A 20,313-nucleotide genomic window follows, 5' to 3' on the forward strand; every position below is an offset into this window, starting at 1 on the left:
GGCCTTGTCATGTCGCCGTCTTCATCACGTTGTCCGTGCTGTCAGCTGCGCTCCTTCTTTCAGCCTCTTCGTAGTTTCTCAGCCTTCTCTTGAAATCTGTGAAGGTTACGCTGTCTTCATTCTGCGTCACATGAACTACAAGCGGCTTGAGAAAGTCAGGGAGCCCTTCTAGGATCATGGCTATGCACAGTCCCTCACTCATGGCTTCTCCCGCGTCCCTTAAAGCTGAAATAGCGTCCTCTGCCCTTATAAGGTAATCGTTGACCGTTTCGTTGTCACCCATGCGGAGTCTCGACAGCTTAGCATACAAGCTAATTATCCGTGGCTTGCTTCTACCCGAATAATGTTCTTTTAACATTTTCAAGGCTTTTCTGTCATCACCTGGCGCATCATGACGGATCAGGGAAAGGCTTTTATCATCTATGCATCTCACTAATTCAGCATATCAGTCCTCCTTCCTTTTTAAGTCTTCAGCTAACTTAACTGCGTCTCCCTCTGCGCCAGGCTCATGCAAGATAGTGTCTTTCAATTTTAACGAAAGCAAATGACTAAGGAATCTTATTTCCCAAATGTCATACTTATCTTCCTTTCCATCGAAGATGAGTTGCGATGATATGCTTCGAGATGCTCTGTTAGCCATCTTGTTAGCGTGTCGTCTCCACCGTTATTCACCGCCGGTAGCCCGCTTGCTGCATGCACTTATTAGCCGAACTTCTTCCTGCTAAATAAGGTGCCGTACTGTATGGCTATTAGCTGAACTTCGTCCTGCTAAACTAGGTGCCGTGTTAGGGTTTGTGGACCCCAAGTGCACGACACAAGACAGAGATGGGGTTAGCCGAAAACTGGCGTACTTTTGTAGAGGAGCTCAAGCAGGAGTCGTGACAACTTTCTCTTTCGGCTACACAACGTGCACCATTTATTCCTTCCACCATTACAACAACAACCTAAAAAACCCGCGCAGCGGAAGTGTGTCACTGTAAACCCGTACAGAGGAAACAGCAGCTGTAAACTAACGTTCCTACTAGCGCAATAAGGGGAATTATGTAGCCCCATAACCATTACACACGTCCCCCCAGAATTCGCCTTAATACAAAAAGTCAGTGTGGCGAGGGGGGCGGATCTCTCTGCCCCAACGGCTCCGCTGAACAGGAGCTGGGGGCTGGTTAACCGCAGGCAAAGCAGCAGAGTCCTCACAGCTGGACCGGGGGAAAGGGAGGGGCTGGGGAAGCAGGGGGCGGCTCGCCGGGGGAGGGAGGCAGAGCCGGGGGGCGCCCCCGCCGTGGGGGCAGGGCAAGACCAACAGGGCGGTCTAAGTCCAGGTGAGCAGGCTTGAGGCGGTCCACAGAAACCCGCCCCAGCCTGCTGCCAACCTCCACCACAAAGTGCTTATCTCAAGTGTCTCGTACCCGAAATGGGCCGTCGTAGGGTCGCTGCAGGGGACCGCAGTGCGCGTCGTGACGGATGAAAACATACTCCGCCGACCGCAGCTCCGTGGGGACATAGGACTGAGAGCCGCCATGCTGAGAAGTGGGGACCGGTGCAAAAGCCTCCTGCAGCGCAGTCCGTTGGCATCTGGCGGACCAGGGAGCTGTGGCGTGGGAAGGAAATCCCCCGGGACCCGAAGTGGCTGTCCGTAGACCAGTTCGGCGGATGAGGACTGGAGGTCCTCCTTGGGAGCCGTCCTGAGCCCAAGCATGACCCAAGGCAGTTTGTCGACCCAGCGGTCGTCCTTGAGGGTAGCCCGCAATGTGGCCTTCATCGAGCGATGGAACCTCTCGACCAATCCATTCGCCTGAGGGTGATATGCTGTGGTGCGATGGAGCCTCACCCCTAAACCCGCGGCGATCTCCTCCCAGAGCGCTGACGTGAATTGCGGCCCTCTGTCCGAGGAGAGGTTAGATGGGGTGCCAAAGCGGGCGACCCAGGTTCCGATGAACGCTCGGGCAACCTCAGGCGCTGTCGTGGACAAAAGCGGGACGGCCTCTGGCCATCGCGTGGTCCTGTCGACCATGGTGAGCAGGTATGTGAAACCACAGGAGGGGGGTAGGGGGCCTACCAGGTCCACATTCACGTGGTCGAACCTCATCTCAGGTACCGTGAAAGGTATCAGGGGCGCTTTGACGTGCCGGAGCACTTTGGAGCGTTGGCACTCCACACAGGTGTCAGCCCAGTCCTTCACATCCTTTTTGAGTCCATGCCAGACAAACTTTGCCGCCACCAACCTCTGTGAAGGCTTTCTGCCAGGGTGAGACAGCCCATGGACTGCGTCGAAGACCCGTCGCCTCCAAGCAGTCGGAACGACTGGTTGGGGCTGACCCGTAGAGATGTCGCACAGGAGCGTGGCGCCGGCGTCGTCGAAAGCTACATCCTCCAACTGCAGCCCTGTGTCGACGGTCCTGCATGCCTGCACTCCTGGGTCGGCGGCCTGGTCAGCCGCCATCTGGCTGTAGTCGAGTCCCAAATGGGCGGCACCAGCGATGGCCCGGGAGAGACAGTCAGCGACCGGGTGGGACTTCCCAGCGACATGCCTCACGTTGGTGGTAAACTCTGAGATGTAGGCCAACTGTCTCTGCTGGCGGGCTGACCATGGCTCTGCCACCTTGGCCATCGCGAACACCAGCGGTTTGTGATCGACGAAAGCCGTGAATTGACGGCCCTCCAGTAGGAAACGAAAGTGCCTAACAGCGAGGAAAAGGCCAAGCAGCTCACGATCAAAGGTGCTGTATTGGCGCTCTCTCAGGTTCAACTGCCGGCTGAAGAAGGCAAGCGGCTGCCACGCGTCGCTCACCCACTGCTCGTAAACCGCAGTCCGTCGTGATGGCAGTGGGCGCTCCAGACACAGGGTGTGCCAGCATCGCCGCGTCAGCCAGGGCGGCCTTCACATCCTTAAAAGCCGTGTCCCTCTCTGCAGACCAGTCCACAGCGTGTTTGGAGGCTGTGCCCTTCAGAGCCTCATATAGGGGGCGGAGGAGATCGGCAGCCCGGGGGATAAACCGGTGGTAGAAGGACACCATGCCAATGAACTCCCGGAGGGACTGGGCCGTGTGTGGGCGTGGAAAATCTGCGACGGCCTCCAACTTAGCTGGAAGGGGGGCCGCCCCGTCCTTGGTGACCCGGTGGCCCAGGAAGTCGATGGTGCTCAGACCAAACTGGCATTTGGCCGGGTTAACTATCAACCCGTGCAGGCTGAGTCTCTCGAAAAGGGCTCTGAGGTGGGACAAGTGCTCAGACACGGAGGTGCTAGCGACCAGGATGTCATCCAGGTACACAAAGAGGAAAGGCAGGTCCCGCAACACTGAGTCCATGAGGCGTTGGAAGGACTGCGCGGCGTTCTTAAGCCCAAACGGCATGCGCAGGAACTCGAACAGTGCGAACGGAGTTGTCACAGCCGTTTTGGGGACATCAGCGGGATGGACGGGCACCTGGTGGTATCCACGGACGAGGTCCACCTTGGAAAAGATCACTTTCCCAGCCGGGGGGGCGGAGAAATCTTGGATATGAGGGACCGGGTAGGTCCGGTGTTGTTGCGTCATTGAGCCGACGGTAGTCACCACATGGACGCCACCCACCGCCAGGCTTAGGCACTATGTGGAGGGGTGAAGCCCATGGGCTGCTGGAGCGACGGATGATGCCGAGGCGCTCCATGTTCTCAAACTCCGCCTTGGCGACAGAGAGCTTGGTCGGGTCGAGGCGCCGAGCTCGGGCGTGCACCGGCGGGCCGGTGGTGACGATGTGGTGCTCAACCCCATGTTTGGTCGTAGATGACGAGAATGTGGGCTGAGTGCGGTCAGGGAACTCGGAGAGAAGATGGAGAAACACGTCCTCATTGGAGAGCATGCTGGACAGCCTGACGGAGCCTGTATCGCTGAGTGCACACGCGTGTGGAGCGAAGGTGACGGCGTCAATCAGGCGTCGATTCCTGACGTCCACCAGCAGCCCATGAGCACAAAGAAAATCTGCACCGAGGAGGGGAAATGCCACGTCGGCGGTGATAAAATCCCAGCTGAACCGCTGTCCGTTAAAACACATGTCAATGTGCCTCGTGCCGTACGTACGGATAGAGCTGCCGTTAGCGGCTTCCATGGGAGGGCTGTGAGCGCCCGACAGGGCGTCCACACTCGATGCAGGTACGACACTCCTCTGCGCCCCAGTGTCGCATAGGAAACGCCGCCCCGAGATGGAGTCTCGCAGGATTAGTAGCCTGTTGTGCTCCACGCCGACGCCCATGGCCACTAGTGAGCGCCGGCCTTGGCGTTTCCCGACAAGCTGAAATTGCACGGGGAGGTGCACTTTTTCACCTTGGCCCCGAACTTTGCATGGTAAAAGCACAGGCCGGGCTCATGTCGCCGACCGGGGGTTGCCGCGGCGACCACCATGGAGTCACCAGGTGGTGGCGTGTGGGGGTGGGCAGGGGTGAGCGCGGACGCGCAGTGCTGCTGTTGGCTGGCCAGGAAGAACTTGTCAGCTTCTTCAGCTAGCTTGCGGCAATCGGTAATGCTGGTGTTAGCCAAAGCGGTCCGCACCTGAGCAGGCAGTTGTCACAGAAACAGTTGGACAGAGGAAATCAGGTGTGTGCGCCGGTCCCAGCAGATTCAGCATTTTGTCCATGAGCTCGGATGGCTTGCTGTCACCCAAGCCTTGCAAAGAAAAGAGACGGTGGGCCCTCTCGGCGTCGGAAAGTTCAAAAATCTTCAAAAGGTGGTCTTTGAGCCCCTTGTATTTGTCTGCCGCCGGAGGATCTGTAAGGAGACTCACCACTCTAGTTGCAGTCGAACATCCGAGCGCCGATACCACGTAGTAGTATTTAGTAGCATCATCCGTTATTTTGCGGATAGCAAACTGCGCTTCCGCCTGGGCGAACCATGTCGTTGCCGATGACTCCCAGAACTCTGGCAATTTGAGAGAAACCGCGTTGATTTCGTCAACCATGTTCGTTCAAAAGACTGTCTCTGATAACTACCAAGAGACAAACGTCGGGGTCACCAGTGTAGAGGAGCTCAAGTAGGAGTCGTGACAACATTCTCTTTCGGCTACACAACGTGCACCATTTATTCCTTCCACCATTACAACAACCTAAAAAACCCGCGCAGCGGAAGTGTGTCACTGTAAACCCGAACCGAGGAAACAGCAGCTGTAAACTAACGTTCCTACTAGCTCAATAAGGGGAATTATGTAGCCCCATAACCACTACACTTTATTCCTTACGCGTACAAATAGTCAAACACAGGAAGATAATGAGTGACAAAGAAAAACGGAAAGTCCAAGGGGAAAAAACTCGCGGGTAATCCAAAACGGGAACAAGGCAGGATACTTCCACGGGGAAACTTTGCAAGGGAAAACATAAACCAAGGGCTGGAGTGAGTTCGGAGAGAAAAGGACTGTGAGGGAAGAGTAGCCGCTACTGCGAGAAGGTTACAACACGAACTCACAACGGGCGCGTGGGAGGCCACCAAACTTAAGCCCAGACGGCTAAGCCCGGCCCTGACGAGCTGATTGGCTGCCGGCGCGGGGTGGGCGGGCCATGGCGCGGGGTGGGCGAGCCGTAACATGCCGTACTGTATGGCTATTAGCTGAACTTTTTCCTGCTAAACTAGGTGCCGTACGTTATGGCTATTAGCCGAACTTCTTCCTGCTAAACTAGGTGCCGTACTGTATGGCTATTAGCTGACCTACTTCCTGCTAAACTAGATGCCAGACTGTATGGCTATTAGCTGAACTTTTCCCTGCTAAACTAGGTGCCGTACTGTATGGCTATTAGCCGAACTTTTCCTGCTAAACTAGGTGTCGTACTGTATGGCTATTAGCCGAACTTTTCCTGCTAAACTAGGTGCCGTACTGTATGGCTATTAGCTGAACTTTTCCTGCTAAACTAGGTGCCGTACTGTATGTGTTATGGCTCGCCCACCCCGCGCCGTGGCCCGCCCACTCCACGCCGGCAGCCAATCGGCTCGTCAGGGCCGGGCTTAGTCATCAGGGCTGGGCTTAAGTTTGGTGGCCTCCCACGTGCCCGTTGTCAGTTCGTGTTGTAACCTCCCCGCAGTAGCAGCGACTCTCCTCTCACGGTCCTTTTCTCTACGAACTCATCCCAGCCCTTGGTTCTTGTTTTTCCCTTGCAAGGTTTCCCCGTGGAAGTATTCTGCCCTGTTCCCGTTTGGATTACCCGCGAGTTTTTTTCCCCCTTGGACTTTCCGTTTTTTCCTTGTCGCTCATTGCCTTCCTATGTTTGAATAAAGTACGCCAGTTTTCGGCTAACCCCATCTCTGTCTGGTGTCGTGCGCTTGGGGTCTTCCACAAACCCTAACAGAACGAACTGACCATGACAACTCCAGCCGACACGGAGAGCGTACCGGCCAGCCCGCTTCGAGCAGCTCTCATCGAACAGATCCGCCTGACTAACTCCCACACCCAGCAGCTAGATGCGGCCTCCGCCGCGGTGAGAGATCTTCAGACTTGGGTCCCGCCCCTCCAGGCCTGTGTGGGTAACCTAACGAGGCAGCAGGCGGCGTTGGCGAGCCAACAAGCAGAGATCCTGCGGCAGTTGCAAACCATCACGGCGGCTCTCACCATCCAGCCGCCGGGCCAGCCTGCCCCTGCAGTCGTGGGTAACCCGCCCCCTGGGCCCGCGGCCCCGGTTAACCCTGTGGGGCTCAACCCAGTTCCCCGGGAGCCCTGCCTCTCCAGCCCACGACCGTTTGATGGCGACTTTGAGACCTGTGCCACGTTCATCATGCAGTGTCAGCTGGTCTTCCTGCTCCAACCCAGCATGTTCACATCTGATGCTGCCCGGGTCGCTTACGTGACCAACCTGCTCACAGGCCGAGCAGCTCAGTGGGCCACTGCTTCCTGGTCCATGAAGGCCAGTTTCTGCCTCACCTACGAGGCCTTTGAGGCGGAACTACGGAAGGTTTTCCACCATCCAGTCGGTGGCCAGGACCGTGGTGCTCGGCTGAGCAGTATCCAGCAGGGCAGTGGCAGTGTCACAGACTACTCGGTGGAGTTCAGGCTGGCCGCAGCTGAGAGCGGCTGGAACGACCGGTCACTTCGGGTCACCTTCCGGAGAGGTCTCAGCGAGGCTGTCAAGGACCAGCTAGCCACCCGGGGGGAGCCCACCTCCCTCGAGGACCTGATCAAGCTCGCCATCCGCATCGACAGACGCCTCCGGGAGAGGAGGCGCGAGCGAGCCCTGCGTGGATCCCCCTCCATTCCCCAGTCGTCCAGCACTCCTAACAGGATCCCTACTCCTGTTCGCCCCACTTTCCCTGTGGCCGTTTCTCCCCCCGCGCCCCAGACCACGATGGGGGAGGAACCTATGCAGCTGGGGCGCACGCACCTTAGTCCGGCCGAACGGGAGGCCCGGTTCAAGGCGGGACAATGCCACTACTGTGGCCAGAAGGGACATCTGATCAGCGGCTGCCCCACTCGGCCAAAAGACTAGGCTCACTGGGGCCCCGGGAGGTCCTAGTGAGCCGACTTTCCTGTTCCCGCCGTCCTGCCCCACAGAACCATCTAGTTAGCGTTACCCTGGCCTGGGCTGACCAGTGGCTCACGGTGGGTGGACTCCTCGACTCGGGGGCTGATGATTGTTTCCTGGACTCGGAGTTTGCGGCCCAGGCTAACATCCCGCTAGAGACGCTGGAGAAGCCCATGGACGCCTTCGCGCTGGACGAGCGCTGCCTGGCCAGCGTCACCCAACGCACCCACCCTGTCTCTCTCACCGTAGCAGGTAACCATGTGGAGAGACTTCGGTTCTACATCATCCAGCCCCCGTTAGTCCCTGTGATCCTAGGGCGCCCCTGGTTCGTGCAGCATGAGCCACACATCGCCTGGGCCTCTGGTACCATCATGGAGTGGAGCTCCTCCTGTCATGCCCAATGTCTCCAGGCTGCTCCCGCCCCATGCCCCCGACGTGCCTCTAGTACCCCGCCTCCCGACCTCTCCTCTGTTCCCCCTGAGTACCATGAGTTAGGTAAGGTTTTCAGCAAGACTCGGGCCCAATCTCTTCCTCCTCATCGACCTTATGACTGTGCTATCGACCTCCACTCTGGGGCACCCCTTCCCAGCAGTCGTCTGTACAGTCTGACCATCCCCGAGAAAGCTGTGATGGACGAGTACATCTCCGAGTCCTTGGCAGCGGGGCTCATTCGGCCCTCGTCCTCCCAGGTGGCAGCTGGATTCTTTTTCGTGAAGAAGGACGGGGGCCTCCGACCCTGCATTGACTATCGCCAACTCAATGAGATAACTGTCAAGAACAAGTACCCCCTTCCTCTCATGAGTTCCACCCTTGAGCCCCTCACCCAGGCTACAGTCTTCACTAAGGTGGACCTCCGGTGTGCCTATCATCTGGTCCGGATCCGGAAGGGGGACGAGTGGAAGACAGCCTTTAAGACGCCCCGGGGTCATTATGAGTACCTGGTCATACCGTTCGGCCTCACCAACGCCCCGGCGGTATTCCAGGCTCTAATGAATGACATTCTCCGCGACATGCTCGACGAGTTTGTGGTGGTGTACCTCGATGGCATCCTCATCTTCTCCAGGACCCTCGAGGAACATGTCCAGCATGTCCGCCGGGTACTCGAACGTCTCCTCCGGAACCGGCTCTTCGTCAAGGCAGAGAAGTGCCGGTTCCATGCCCCTTCCGTTGACTACGTGGGCTTCGTCGTTGAGAGGGGACAGACCCGGGCCGACCCCCGCAAAATCCAGGCTGTGGTGGACTGGCCCGATCCCACATCACGGAAGGAATTACAGAGCTTCCTCGGGTTTGCGAACTTCTATCGGAGGTTCATCCGGAACTACAGCTGCGTGGCAGAACCTCTCACCAGGCTGCCCTCCCCCTCCCAGCCGTTCATCTGGTCCCCGGCTGCCTGCTCTGCGTTCCAGTCCGTCAAGGAGAGGTTCACCAGCGCCCCGGTCCTGCTCCACCCTGACCCCAAGAGGCAGTTCATCGTAGAGGGTGGACGCTTCGGACACCAGGTTGGGGGCTGTCCTCTCCCAGCAGTCAGTGTCTGACCAGAAGGTCCACCCATTCACCTTCTTCTCTCGCCGGTTCCTCCCCGCCGAGGAGAACTATGATGTCGGAAACTGGGAGCTGCTGGCAGTGGTGGCTGCTCTGGAGGAGTGGCGCCATTGGCTGGAGGGGGCGGAACAGCCGTTCACCATCTGGACGGATCATAAGAACTTGACGTTCATCCGGGCAACCAAGCGCCTCAATGGTCGGCAGGCACGGTGGGCCAGCTTCCTCAGTCGGTTTGACTTCACGCTGACTTATCGCCCCGGGTCCCGCAACACGAAGGCAGACTCCCTGTCCCGACAACACCCGAGGAGGGAGCCAGCTACAGAGGAGCCGACTCCCATCCTTCCTGAGGCCAGGGTGGTTGGCGTGGTTACCTGGGGCATCGAGACCGTGGTCAGGCAGGCGTTGCGCTCCCATCCCGCCCCGAGCCACGTCCCTCCACGCTGCCTATTCGTCCCGGACGCAGTCCGGCCCCGGGTTCTCCAGTGGGGCCATGCCAGTCAGTTTGCTTGCCATCCGGGTGTCCACCGCACCTTCACCTTTCTGGCTCGGCGTTTCTGGTGGCCCACCATGAGGAACGACGTCAGGGACTTCGTAAGGGCCTGCTCCGTCTGGGCTCGCAGCAAGGCCTCTCACCAGGCACCCGCGGGTCTGCTGCAGCCCCTCCCAACTCCAAGCCGGCCCTGGTCCCATGTGGCGTTGGATTTTGTCTCTGGACTGCCTCCCTCCCAGGGTAACACTGTGATCCTGACAGTGGTGGACCGCTTCAGTAAGGGAGTGCACCTGGTGGCCCTCCCCAGACTCCCATCGGCTTCTGAGACGGCGGACCTCCTGACGAGCCACGTGTTCCGTCTCCACGGCCTTCCCCTGGATGTCGTCTCAGACCGAGGGCCCCAGTTCGTCTCCCAGGTATGGCGGGCCTTTTGTAAGGGGTTGGGTGCCTCTGTTAGTCTCTCCTCTGGCTATCACCCACAGACTAACGGACAGACAGAGAGGATGAACCAGAGCGTGCAGTCTGCCCTCCGGTGCGTGGCCGCCAAGAAGCCCAGCTCCTAGAGCCGGTTCCTCCCCTGGGTCGAGTATGCCATCAACTCCCTGGTCAGCTTTGCCACCGGCCTCTCACCTTTTGAGGTGTCCCTGGGCTACCAGCCGCCTCTCTTTGCTGCGCAGGAGTCGGAAGTGGCGGTTCCCTCCATGCAGGCCCACCTGAACCGGTGTCGTCGCGTCTGGGAGGTGACCAGAGCCACTCTGCTCCGGGCAGCTGAGCGCGCCGGTCGGGGAGCCAACCGACGCCGGTCCCCAGCACCTACGTACCAACCAGGCCAAAGGGTGTGGCTGTCCACCGCGAAGAGGCTGAACCCCCGGTTTGTCAGCCCCTTTGAGATCAGGAAGGTTCTCAGCCCCGCGGTGGTGAGTCTTAAACTTCCGGCTTCCTTGAAGACCCATCCCGTGTTTCATGTGTCTCGGGTTAAGCCTGTCTCCCACAGTCCTCTGATGCCTCCGGCCCCGGCTCCGCCTCCCCCTGAGATTGTGGATGGACACCCCCAGTGGAAGGTCCGCCCGCTGCTGGACGTCCGGCGCCGAGGACGGGGGTTCCAGTATTTGGTGGACTGGGAGGGCTACGGTCCGGAGAAACGTAGCTGGGTCTCTCGCCAGCTCATCCTGGACCCTGGGCTGCTCACTGAGTTCAGTCATTCCCATCCCGACAAGCCGGGCAAGTCGCCTGGTGGCTCCCGTGGAGGGGGGGTACTGTTAGGGCTCGCCCACCCCGCGCCGTGGCCCGCCCACCCCACGCCGGCAGCCAATCGGCTCGTCAGGGCCGGGCTTAGTCATCAGGGTTGGGCTTAAGTTTGGTGGCCTCCCACGTGCCCGTTGTCAGTTCGTGTTGTAACCTCCCCGCAGTAGCGGCGACTCTCCTCTCACGGTCCTTTTCTCTACGAACTCAACCCAGCCCTTGGTTCATGTTTTTCCCTTTCAAGGTTTCCCCGTGGAAGTATCCTGCCCTGTTCCCGTTTGGATTACCCGCGAGTTTTTTCCCACTTGGACTTTCCGTTTTTTCCTTGTCGCTCATTGCCTTCCTATGTTTGAATAAAGTACGCCAGTTTTCGGCTAACCCCATCTCTGTCTGGTGTCGTGCGCTTGGGGTCTTCCTCAGACCCTAACAGTATGGCTATTAGGTGAACTTTTCCTGCTAAACTAGGTGCCGCACTGCATGGCTATTAGCCGAACTTCTCCTGCTAAACTAGGTTCCGTACTGTATGGCTATTAGCTGAACTTTTTCCTGCTAAACTAGGTGCCGTACTGTATGGCTATTAGTCGAACTTCTCCTGCTAAACTAGGTGCCGTACTGTATGGCTATTAGGTGAATGTTTCCCGCTAATATAGCCACCGTGCTATTTTGCTAACCTCTTTACTTTTTCGGAAATAACGTTAGCCTTTTAGCACCGTCCATTCATTTAAGCTCCGCGGTAAACTTCTTCTGAATGTTGTCTGCTTACTTGAAATCCCAGGGCCCAGAACCTGTTGAGGAGTTTTTCTTCAGCGGATTATACTTTGCGTACTTACAAATAAACAGATTTGTTTTCAACAACGATGGTGAATTTATTGTCTTTCTTCACAATGCATTTGTATTCACTTTTATACAGAGCTCACATTAGATGTGACCACCGCGCTTTTTTTTGATCTCATGCACACACTGTACAAGTGCACACGCCGGATTACGTGATAACATCACGGCTGAACCTACGGTGGCTTATAAGGTACAAACAGTACAATATACAAAACACCCGTAAGGGAAATTCGCGCCACAGAGTACAGTTTTATACATGTTAACACAGGTCTCCCTGCATGCACTTTCAGGCCTCTGCAAATAATCCAGAACGCGGCGGCACGTCTGGTCTTCAACCAGCCCAAAACAGCACATGTCACTCCACTGTTCATATCCCTCCACTGGCTCCCAGTTGCTGCCCGCATCAAATCGAAAACCTTGATCCCTGCTTACAAAACAGCAACTAAAACAGCTCCCGCCTACCTGAACTCCCCCATTCAGGTCTACACTCAGTCCCTCTCACTACGCTCTGCCAATGCAAGGCACCAGGCACTTCCTTCACGTCCATTCGATCAGCTGAGTCCCTCTCCTTCTTTAAGAAGAAGCTAAAGATCCAGCTCTTTCTCCAACACCTCCACACCTGATGGTCTTAAAAAATACTTCTATTCATGCTTTGCACTGCCTGTTGACACATAGTATGTCATATCGGACCTGACACTTCTTTTGACACTTACTTGCGTTGTTGCGTCCTGACTAGAGGCTTGCTTCTGTTGGATTAACTCTCAGATGTACGTCGCTCTGGATAAAATCGTCTGCTAAATTAAACTAACTTGTAATTGTAAAAAGTTGTCTGATAATAGAGAGGACTTTAGCCTCTATAGAGGGCATTGGGTGGCAGCAGATGGGAAGGACAGTTCAAGAAAGAGACAGGCATGATCCGAGATCACAATGGCTTCATATTCTAGTTTAACAAAAAGATTAAGATTAAGATTTGATTAAATTTCCTTTATTAATCCAATTGGGGAAATTCACTTACTGCAAATTAACCCATCATGGCTGAGAGAAGCGTCTTGTCAATAATAATAATAATAATAATAATAATAATAATAATAATAATCTATTCTAGTATACCAGTGATGCACATGAGAAAAATATGAACATTATTTAGTCTTTGGGTAAAGAAATCTCCATGGATCCACGTACCCCATTCGGTTCATATGTGATGATATGGCTTTGGACATTTTAGAAGGGGGTGTATTTTTAGGACTGGAGTGGTCCAGTTTGGGGTCAATCACGCAGTTGCAGTCCCCACCTAGGATTAAATAGTGAGTATTAAGACTAGGAAAAAGGAAACAGAGTTTGGTTACAAATTCAGCATTATCCCAGCTGAGGGGCATTAGACGTTAACCAGTATAACTGGCGTTTGGGACAGGGACTCGGTTACTATAATATAACTGGCATTTGGGACAGGGACTAGGTTACTATAATATAACTGGCGTTTGGGACAGGGACTCTGTTACTGTAATATAACTGGCGTTTCGGACAGAGACTCATTTACTATAATATAACTGGCGTTTGGGACAGGGACTCGTTTACTATAATATAACTGGCGTTTGGGACAGGGACTCGTTTACTATAATATAACTGGCGTTTGGGACAGGGACTCGTTTACTATAATATAACTGGCGTTTGGGACAGGAACTCGGTTACTATAATATAACTGGCGTTTGGGACAGGGACTAGGTTACTATAATATAACTGGCGTTTGGGACAGGGACACTTTTACTATAATATAACTGGCGTTTCGGACAGAGACTCGTTTACTATAATATAACTGGCGTTTGGGACAGGGACTCGTTTACTACAATATAACTGGCGTTTGGGACAGGGACTCGTTTACTATAATATAACTGGCGTTTGGGACAGGAACTCGGTTACTACAATATAACTGGCGTTTGGGACAGGGACTCGTTTACTATAATATAACTGGCGTTTGGGACAGGAACTCTGTTACTATAATATAACTGGCGTTTGGGAAAGGGACACGGTTACTATAATATAACTTGGTGTTTGGGACAGGGTCTCGGTTACTGTAATATAACTGGCGTTTGGGACAGGGACTCTGTGGCTATAATATAACTTGGTATTTGGGACAGGGACTCGGTGACTATAATATAACTTGGTGTTTGGGACAGGGTCTCGGTTACTGTAATATAACTGGCGTTTGGGACAGGGACTCTGTGGCTATAATATAACTTGGTATTTGGGACAGGGACTCGGTGACTATAATATAACTGGCATTTGGGACAGGGACTCGGTTACTATAATATAACTGGTGTTTGGGACAGGGACTCGCTGACTATAATATAACTTGGTATTTGGGACAGGGACTCGGTGACTATAATATAACTGGCGTTTGGGACAGGGACTCGGTGACTATAATATAACTGGCGTTTGGGACAGGGACTAGGTTACTATAATATAACTGGCGTTTGGGACAGGGACTCGGTGACTATGATATAACTTGGTGTTTGGGACAGGGACTCGTTTACTATAATATAACTGGCGTTTGGGACAGGGACTCGGTTACTATAATATAACTGATGTTTGGGACAGGGACTCGGTGACTATAATATAACTGACGTTTGCGACAGGGACTACATTACTATAATATAACTGGTGTTTGGGACAGGGACTCGGTGACTATAATATAACTGGCGTTTAGGACAGGGACTCGGTGACTATAATATAACTGGCGTTTAGGACAGGGACTCGGTGACTATAATATAACTGGCGTTCGGGACAGGGACTAGGTTACTATAATATAACTGACGTTTGGGACAGGGACTCGGTGACTATAATATAACTGGCGTTTGGGACAGGGACTCGGTGACTATAATATAACTGGCGTTTGGGACAGGGACTAGGTTACTATAATATAACTGGCGTTTGGGACAGGGACTCGGTGACTATAATATAACTTGGTATTTGGGACAGGGACTTCGTTACTATAATATAATTGGCGTTTGGGACAAGGACAAAAATTACTATAATATACCTGGCGTTTGGGACAGGGACTCGGTGACTATAATATACCTGGCGTTTGGGACAAGGACTCGGTTACTATAATATAACTGGCGTTTGGGACAGGGACTCGGTGACTATGATATAACTTGGTGTTTGGGACAGGGACTCGGTTACTATAATATAACTGGCGTTTGGGACAGGGACTCGGTTACTATAATATAACTGGTGTTTGGGACAGGGATTCGGTGACTATAATATAACTGACGTTTGGGACAGGGACTAGGTTACTCTAATCTAACTGGCGTTTGGGACAGGAACTCGTTTACTATAATATAACTGGTGTTTGGGACAGGAACTAGGTTACTATAATATAACTTCTCAGTCGTCTTGATCTTGTAATTCCTGCAGATCTTCCAGTGCAGGTATGCTGCTGCCTTGTTGTGCCTGTACATGTACTCGGTCTTTGCCAGTTCCAGGCAGCCTGAGACAATGTGGTCGATGGTTTTTTGGTACATTCCACAGATTCTGCATTTTGGGTCTTTTCCATCTTTGATGATGCGATGGTGATAGGATCTGGTTGCCAGGCTCTGGTCTTGTGCCGCGATTATCAGGCCCTCCATCTCTGCTTTCAGCCCGGTGCTCCTCAGCCACTGGTGTGTCTTTTGTTGGTCCACATCTGCATCTTTAATTCTTTTTGGGTACTTCCCATGCATTGCTTTGTCCTCCCAGGTTTTTTGCCATTGCCGCTGGCCATGGTGTTTTGCCTTCTGCTTCACTCATTTGGCGTAGATGGTAGTCAACTCATTTTCTGTTGATGGGGTTTCTGGGACATCAAGCTCTTTCTTGAATTGCACAGCTTCTTTACTGATGGAGTAGATCTGATGTTTTACTCTTCGGAGGAGTGGGTCATCTGTTTTTGTCAGACACGCATCCAGCCCGATAGTGGTAGTCTCGAAGGTCAGTTCGAGTTGGACTAGGCCCGTCCTCCTGAAGCTCTTGGTAGGTACAGCCTGTCGACTTCTGCTTTCAGGTGGTGTATCTTCTCCAAGGTCAGCATCTTTATTGTCTTGGTGTCTAGTCTCTTGATGTTGTTCAGTTTCCAATTGATGATGCTGAAGCTGTACGTCACTACATGTATCGCTAGGGTGTTGGTAGCTTCAATTCTGTTAGCTGCATTGAGTTTGCTCTTCAGTACCATACGCACTCTCCTGAGGTACTCTTTCCGGATCTTCTCCTTCATGGTTGAGTGTTGTATGCCGTCTCCTTCATTCACTCCTAGGTATACTATATGTGCTATACTTATACTTATATGTGGTATCGCTGTCTAGCACTTTGATTAGGTGTCAGTGTCAAGGTCTAAGTCTGCAGTCTTGGTAAGTCTTCCTTTCATGAAAAAGGCTTTGGCACACTTGTCAATTCCGAATTCCATCGTGATGTCGTTGCTGAGGTCTTGACGATGGTGAGTAGACCCTTCTGCTGATTGTCGTCCTTATTATTATTATTCTTATTATTATCATTATCATTATTATTATTGTTATTGTTTTCTCTTTCAGGTTTTCAATTTCGCTTTATATTTTCACATTACCATTTCATATCCATTTGTCATTTCGATATACATTTTCATTTTTTTATTTACTTTTTCTTTTTGACATTTAAATATATAAGTTGATTATCCCTGGTACTATAGTAAAAATCGTTCATTCATTCATTCATTCATTGATTCATTCATTGATTCATTCATTCATTCATTCATTCATTCATTCATTCATTCATTCATTCATTCATTCATTCATTCATCTTCAGCCGCTTCTCCGGGGTCAGGTCGCGGTGGCAGCAAGCTAAGTAGGGCACTCCAGACGTCCCTCTCCCCAGCAACGCCCTCCAGCTCCTTCTGGGGGATCCCAAATCATTCCCAGGCCAGATTGGACATGTAGTCCCTCCAGTGAGTTCTGGGTCTACCCCGGGTCTCCTCCAGTTGGCCGTGCCCGGAAAACCTCCAAAGGAAGGCACCCAGGAGGCATCCTAATCAGATGCCCGAACCACCTCAACTGGTCCCTTTCGACGCGTAGGAGCAGCAGCTCTATTCCAAGCTCCCTCCAGATGTCCGAGCTCCTCACCCTATCTCTAAGGCTGAGCCCAGACACCCTACGGAGGAAACTAATTTCAGCCGCTTGTATCTGCGATCTCATCCTTTCGGTCACTACCCAACGCTCATGACCATAGATGAGGGTTGGAATGAAGATCGACTGGTAAATTGAGAGCTATGCCTTCCAGCTCAGCTCCTTCTTCACCACAACTGTGCAGTACAATGTCTGCATTACTGCTGATGCTGCACCAATCCACCTGTCAATCTCCCGCTCCATCCTACCCTCACTCGTGAACAAGACCCCGAGATACTTGAACTCCGTCACTTGAGGCAACAACTCATCACCAACCCGGGGGGAGCAATTCACCATTTTCCAGTAAAGAACCACAGCCTCAGACTTGGAGGGGCTGACTCTCATCCCGGCCATTTCACACTCAGCTGCAAACTGCCCCAGTGCGTGCTGGAGGTCACGTTCTGATGAAGCCAACAAAATCACATTATCTGCGAGAGCAGAGATGCAATTCTGAGGTTCCCAAAATGGACACACTCCTCACCTTGGCTGCGCCTTAAGATCCTGTCCACGAATATCACAAACAGAATCAGAGACAAGTGACAACCTTGGCAGAGTCCAATACCAACAGAAAATCTCTTTGACTTGGAGCCAAGAATGCGGACACAGCTCTCACTTTGGTTAGACAAGGACCAGATGGCTTGTAGCAACTGCCCTGGTACCCCATACTCCCACAGTACCCCCCCACAGAGTGCCCCGGGGTACACAGTCATAAGCCTTCTCCAAGTCCACAAAACACATGTAGACTGGCTAGTCAAACTCCCATACCCCCTTAGCACTACCGCAAGGGTAAAGAGTAGGTAAAAATAATTGATTTACTATTGTCTCTTAATTTTTATATTGGAATAAAATTTCCTCTGTACATTTGTGCAAAATTTGCCCCTTGTGTGTGTGCGTGTGTGTGTGTGTGTCTGTATACCCCTCTCTTAAGGCTGCGCAGACACTGCTTCCTGGTTTTGGAGCCAGAGGTCATGAGATTGTTAAGCCGCTGTGTGATTGGCTCTCTCGTAGGAGGAGGTGCAGACTGCGTACTACTGGCCACACCCCCTGGGGAGGGGGAGGTTGGTGGGGGAGGGGGGGGCTGATGGGGTGAGGGGAGTAGGGTCATCAGCTAGATAAAAACATAAGAATAGGAGAGAGAGAAGAAGGAGCGATAGGAAGTCATTTTCTGTAATCTGCTAAATTACTGCTGAGTGAGATTTCACCTGCATTTCTGTGTGTGTGTGTGCTTGTTGGTGCAGGCTTGTCAGACTGCCTAGCAGGAACATGTTGGTGCAGGCTCGTCACACTGCCTAGCAGGAACATGTTTTAAAAGGCTTGTCAGACTGCTTAACAGGAACATGTTGGTGCAGGCTTGTCAGACTGCCTAGAAGAAACATGTAGGTGCAGGCTCATTACATTGCCTAGGAGGAACATGTTGGTGAAGGCTCGTCACACTGCCTAGCAGAAACAGGTTAGCGCAGGCTCGTCACACTGCCTAGCAGAAACATGTTGGTGCAGGCTCATCACACTGCCTTGCAGAAACATGTTGGTGTAGGCTCGTCAGACTGCCTAGCAGAAACATGTTGGTGCAGGCTCATCACACTGCCTAGCAGAAGCATGTTAGTGAGGCTCGTCAGACTGCCTAGCAGAAACATGTTGGTGAGGCTCATCAGACTGCCTAGCAGAAACATGTTGGTGCAGGCTCGTCACACTGCCTAGCAGAAGCATGTTGGTGCAGGCTCATCACACTGCCTAGCAGAATTATGTTGGTGCAGACTCGTCACACTGCCTAGCAGAAACATGTTGGTGCAGGCTCATCACACTTCCTACCAGAAACATGTTGGTGCAGACTCGTCAGACTGCCTAGCAGAAACATGTTGGTGCAGACTCATCAGACTGCCTAGCAGAAACATGTTGGTGCAGACTCGTCACACTGCCCAGCAGAAACATGTTGGTGCAGGCTCATTAGACTAACTAGCAGAAACATGTTGGTGCAAGCTCATCAGACTGCCTAGCAGAAACATGTTGGTGCAGACTCGTCAGACTGCCTAGCAGAAATATGTTTGTGCAGACTCGTCACACTGCCTAGCAGAAACATGTTTGTGCAGACTCGTCACACTGCCTAGCAGAAACATGTTTGTGCAGATTCTTCAAACTGTCTAGTAGAAGCATGTTGGTGCAGACTCGTCAGACTGCCTAGCAGAAACATGTTTGTGCAGATTCATCACACTGTCTAGTAGAAGCATGTTGGTGCAGGCTCGTCACACTGCCTAGCAGAAACATGTTGGTGCAGACTAGTCAGACTGCCTCGCGGAAGCATGTTGGTGCAGGCTCTTCACAATGCCTAGCAGAAGCATGTTGGTGCAGGCTCGTCAGACTGCCTAGCAGAAACTGTTGGTGCAGACTCGTCACACTGCCTAACAGAAACATGTTGGTGCAGGCTCATCAGACTGCCTAGTAGAAACATGTTGGTGCAGGCTCGTCACACTGCCTAGCAGAAGCATGTTGGTGCAGGCTTGTCACACTGCCTAGCAGAAGCATGTTGGTGCAGGCTCGTCACACTGCCTAGCAGAAACATGTTGGTGCAGGCTCATCACACTGCCTAGCAGAAACATGTTGGTGCAAGCTCCTCAGACTGCCTAGCAGAAACATGTTGGTGTAAGCTCATCAGACTATCTAGCAGAAACATGTTGGTGCAGGCTCGTCACACTGCCTAGCAGACACATGTTGGTGCAGGCTCATCACAATGCCTAGCAGAAACATGTTGGTGCAAGCTCCTCAGACTGCCTAGCAGAAACATGTTTGTGCAGACTCATCACCCTGTCTAATAGAAGCATGTTGGTGCAGGCTCATTACACTGCCTAGCAGAAACATGTCGGTGCAGGCTTGTCACACTGCCTAGCAGAAACATGTCGGTGCAGGCTCGTCAGACTGCCTTGCAGAAACATGTCGGTGCAGACGCGTCAGACTGCCTAGCAGAAACATGTTGGTGCAGGCTCATCAGACTGCCTAGTAGAAACATGTTGGTGCAGGCTCGTCACACTGCCTAGCAGAAACATGTTGGTGCAGGCTTGTCACACAGCCTAGCAGAAGCATGTTGGTGCAGGCTCGTCACCCTGCCCAGCAGAAACATGTTGGTGCAGACTCGTCAGACTGCCTAGCAGAAACATGTTGGTGCAAGCTCATCAGACTGCCTAGCAGAAGCATGTTGGTGCAGACTCGTCAGACTGCCTACCAGAAACATGTTGGTGCAGACTCGTCACACTGCCTAGCAGAAACATGTTGGTGCAGGCTCATTAGACTGCCTAGCAGAAACATGTTGGTGCAGACTCCTCAGACTGCCTAGCAGAAACATGTTGGTGCAGACTCGTCAGACTGCCTTGCAGAAACATGTTGGTGCAGACTCGTCAGACTGTCTAGCAGAAACATGTTGGTGCAGGCTCATCAGACTGCCTAGCAGAAACATATTGGTGCAAGCTCATCAGACTGCCTAGCAGAAACATGTTGGTACAGACTCATCATACTGCCTGCCAGAAACATGTTGGTGCAAGCTCATCAGACTGCCTAGCAGAAACATGTTGGTGCAGGCT

The 20,313-nt window shown here is 52.9% G+C and overlaps 1 protein-coding gene across 1 annotated transcript in view; it reads right to left on the bottom strand.

Moving 5' to 3' along the window:
- fnbp1a (formin binding protein 1a) overlaps positions 1-20,313 on the bottom strand; it is a 187,727-nt gene that overhangs the window by 66,749 nt on the left and 100,665 nt on the right. The window contains exon 11 of the mRNA XM_056278074.1: positions 17,661-17,852. Coding sequence (XP_056134049.1) covers positions 17,661-17,852 — 192 coding nt within the window. The remainder of the gene's footprint in view (positions 1-17,660; positions 17,853-20,313) is intronic.

Source organism: Lampris incognitus, chromosome 1 (assembly GCF_029633865.1).
Source record: "Lampris incognitus isolate fLamInc1 chromosome 1, fLamInc1.hap2, whole genome shotgun sequence".
Classification (NCBI taxonomy): domain Eukaryota; kingdom Metazoa; phylum Chordata; class Actinopteri; order Lampriformes; family Lampridae; genus Lampris; species Lampris incognitus.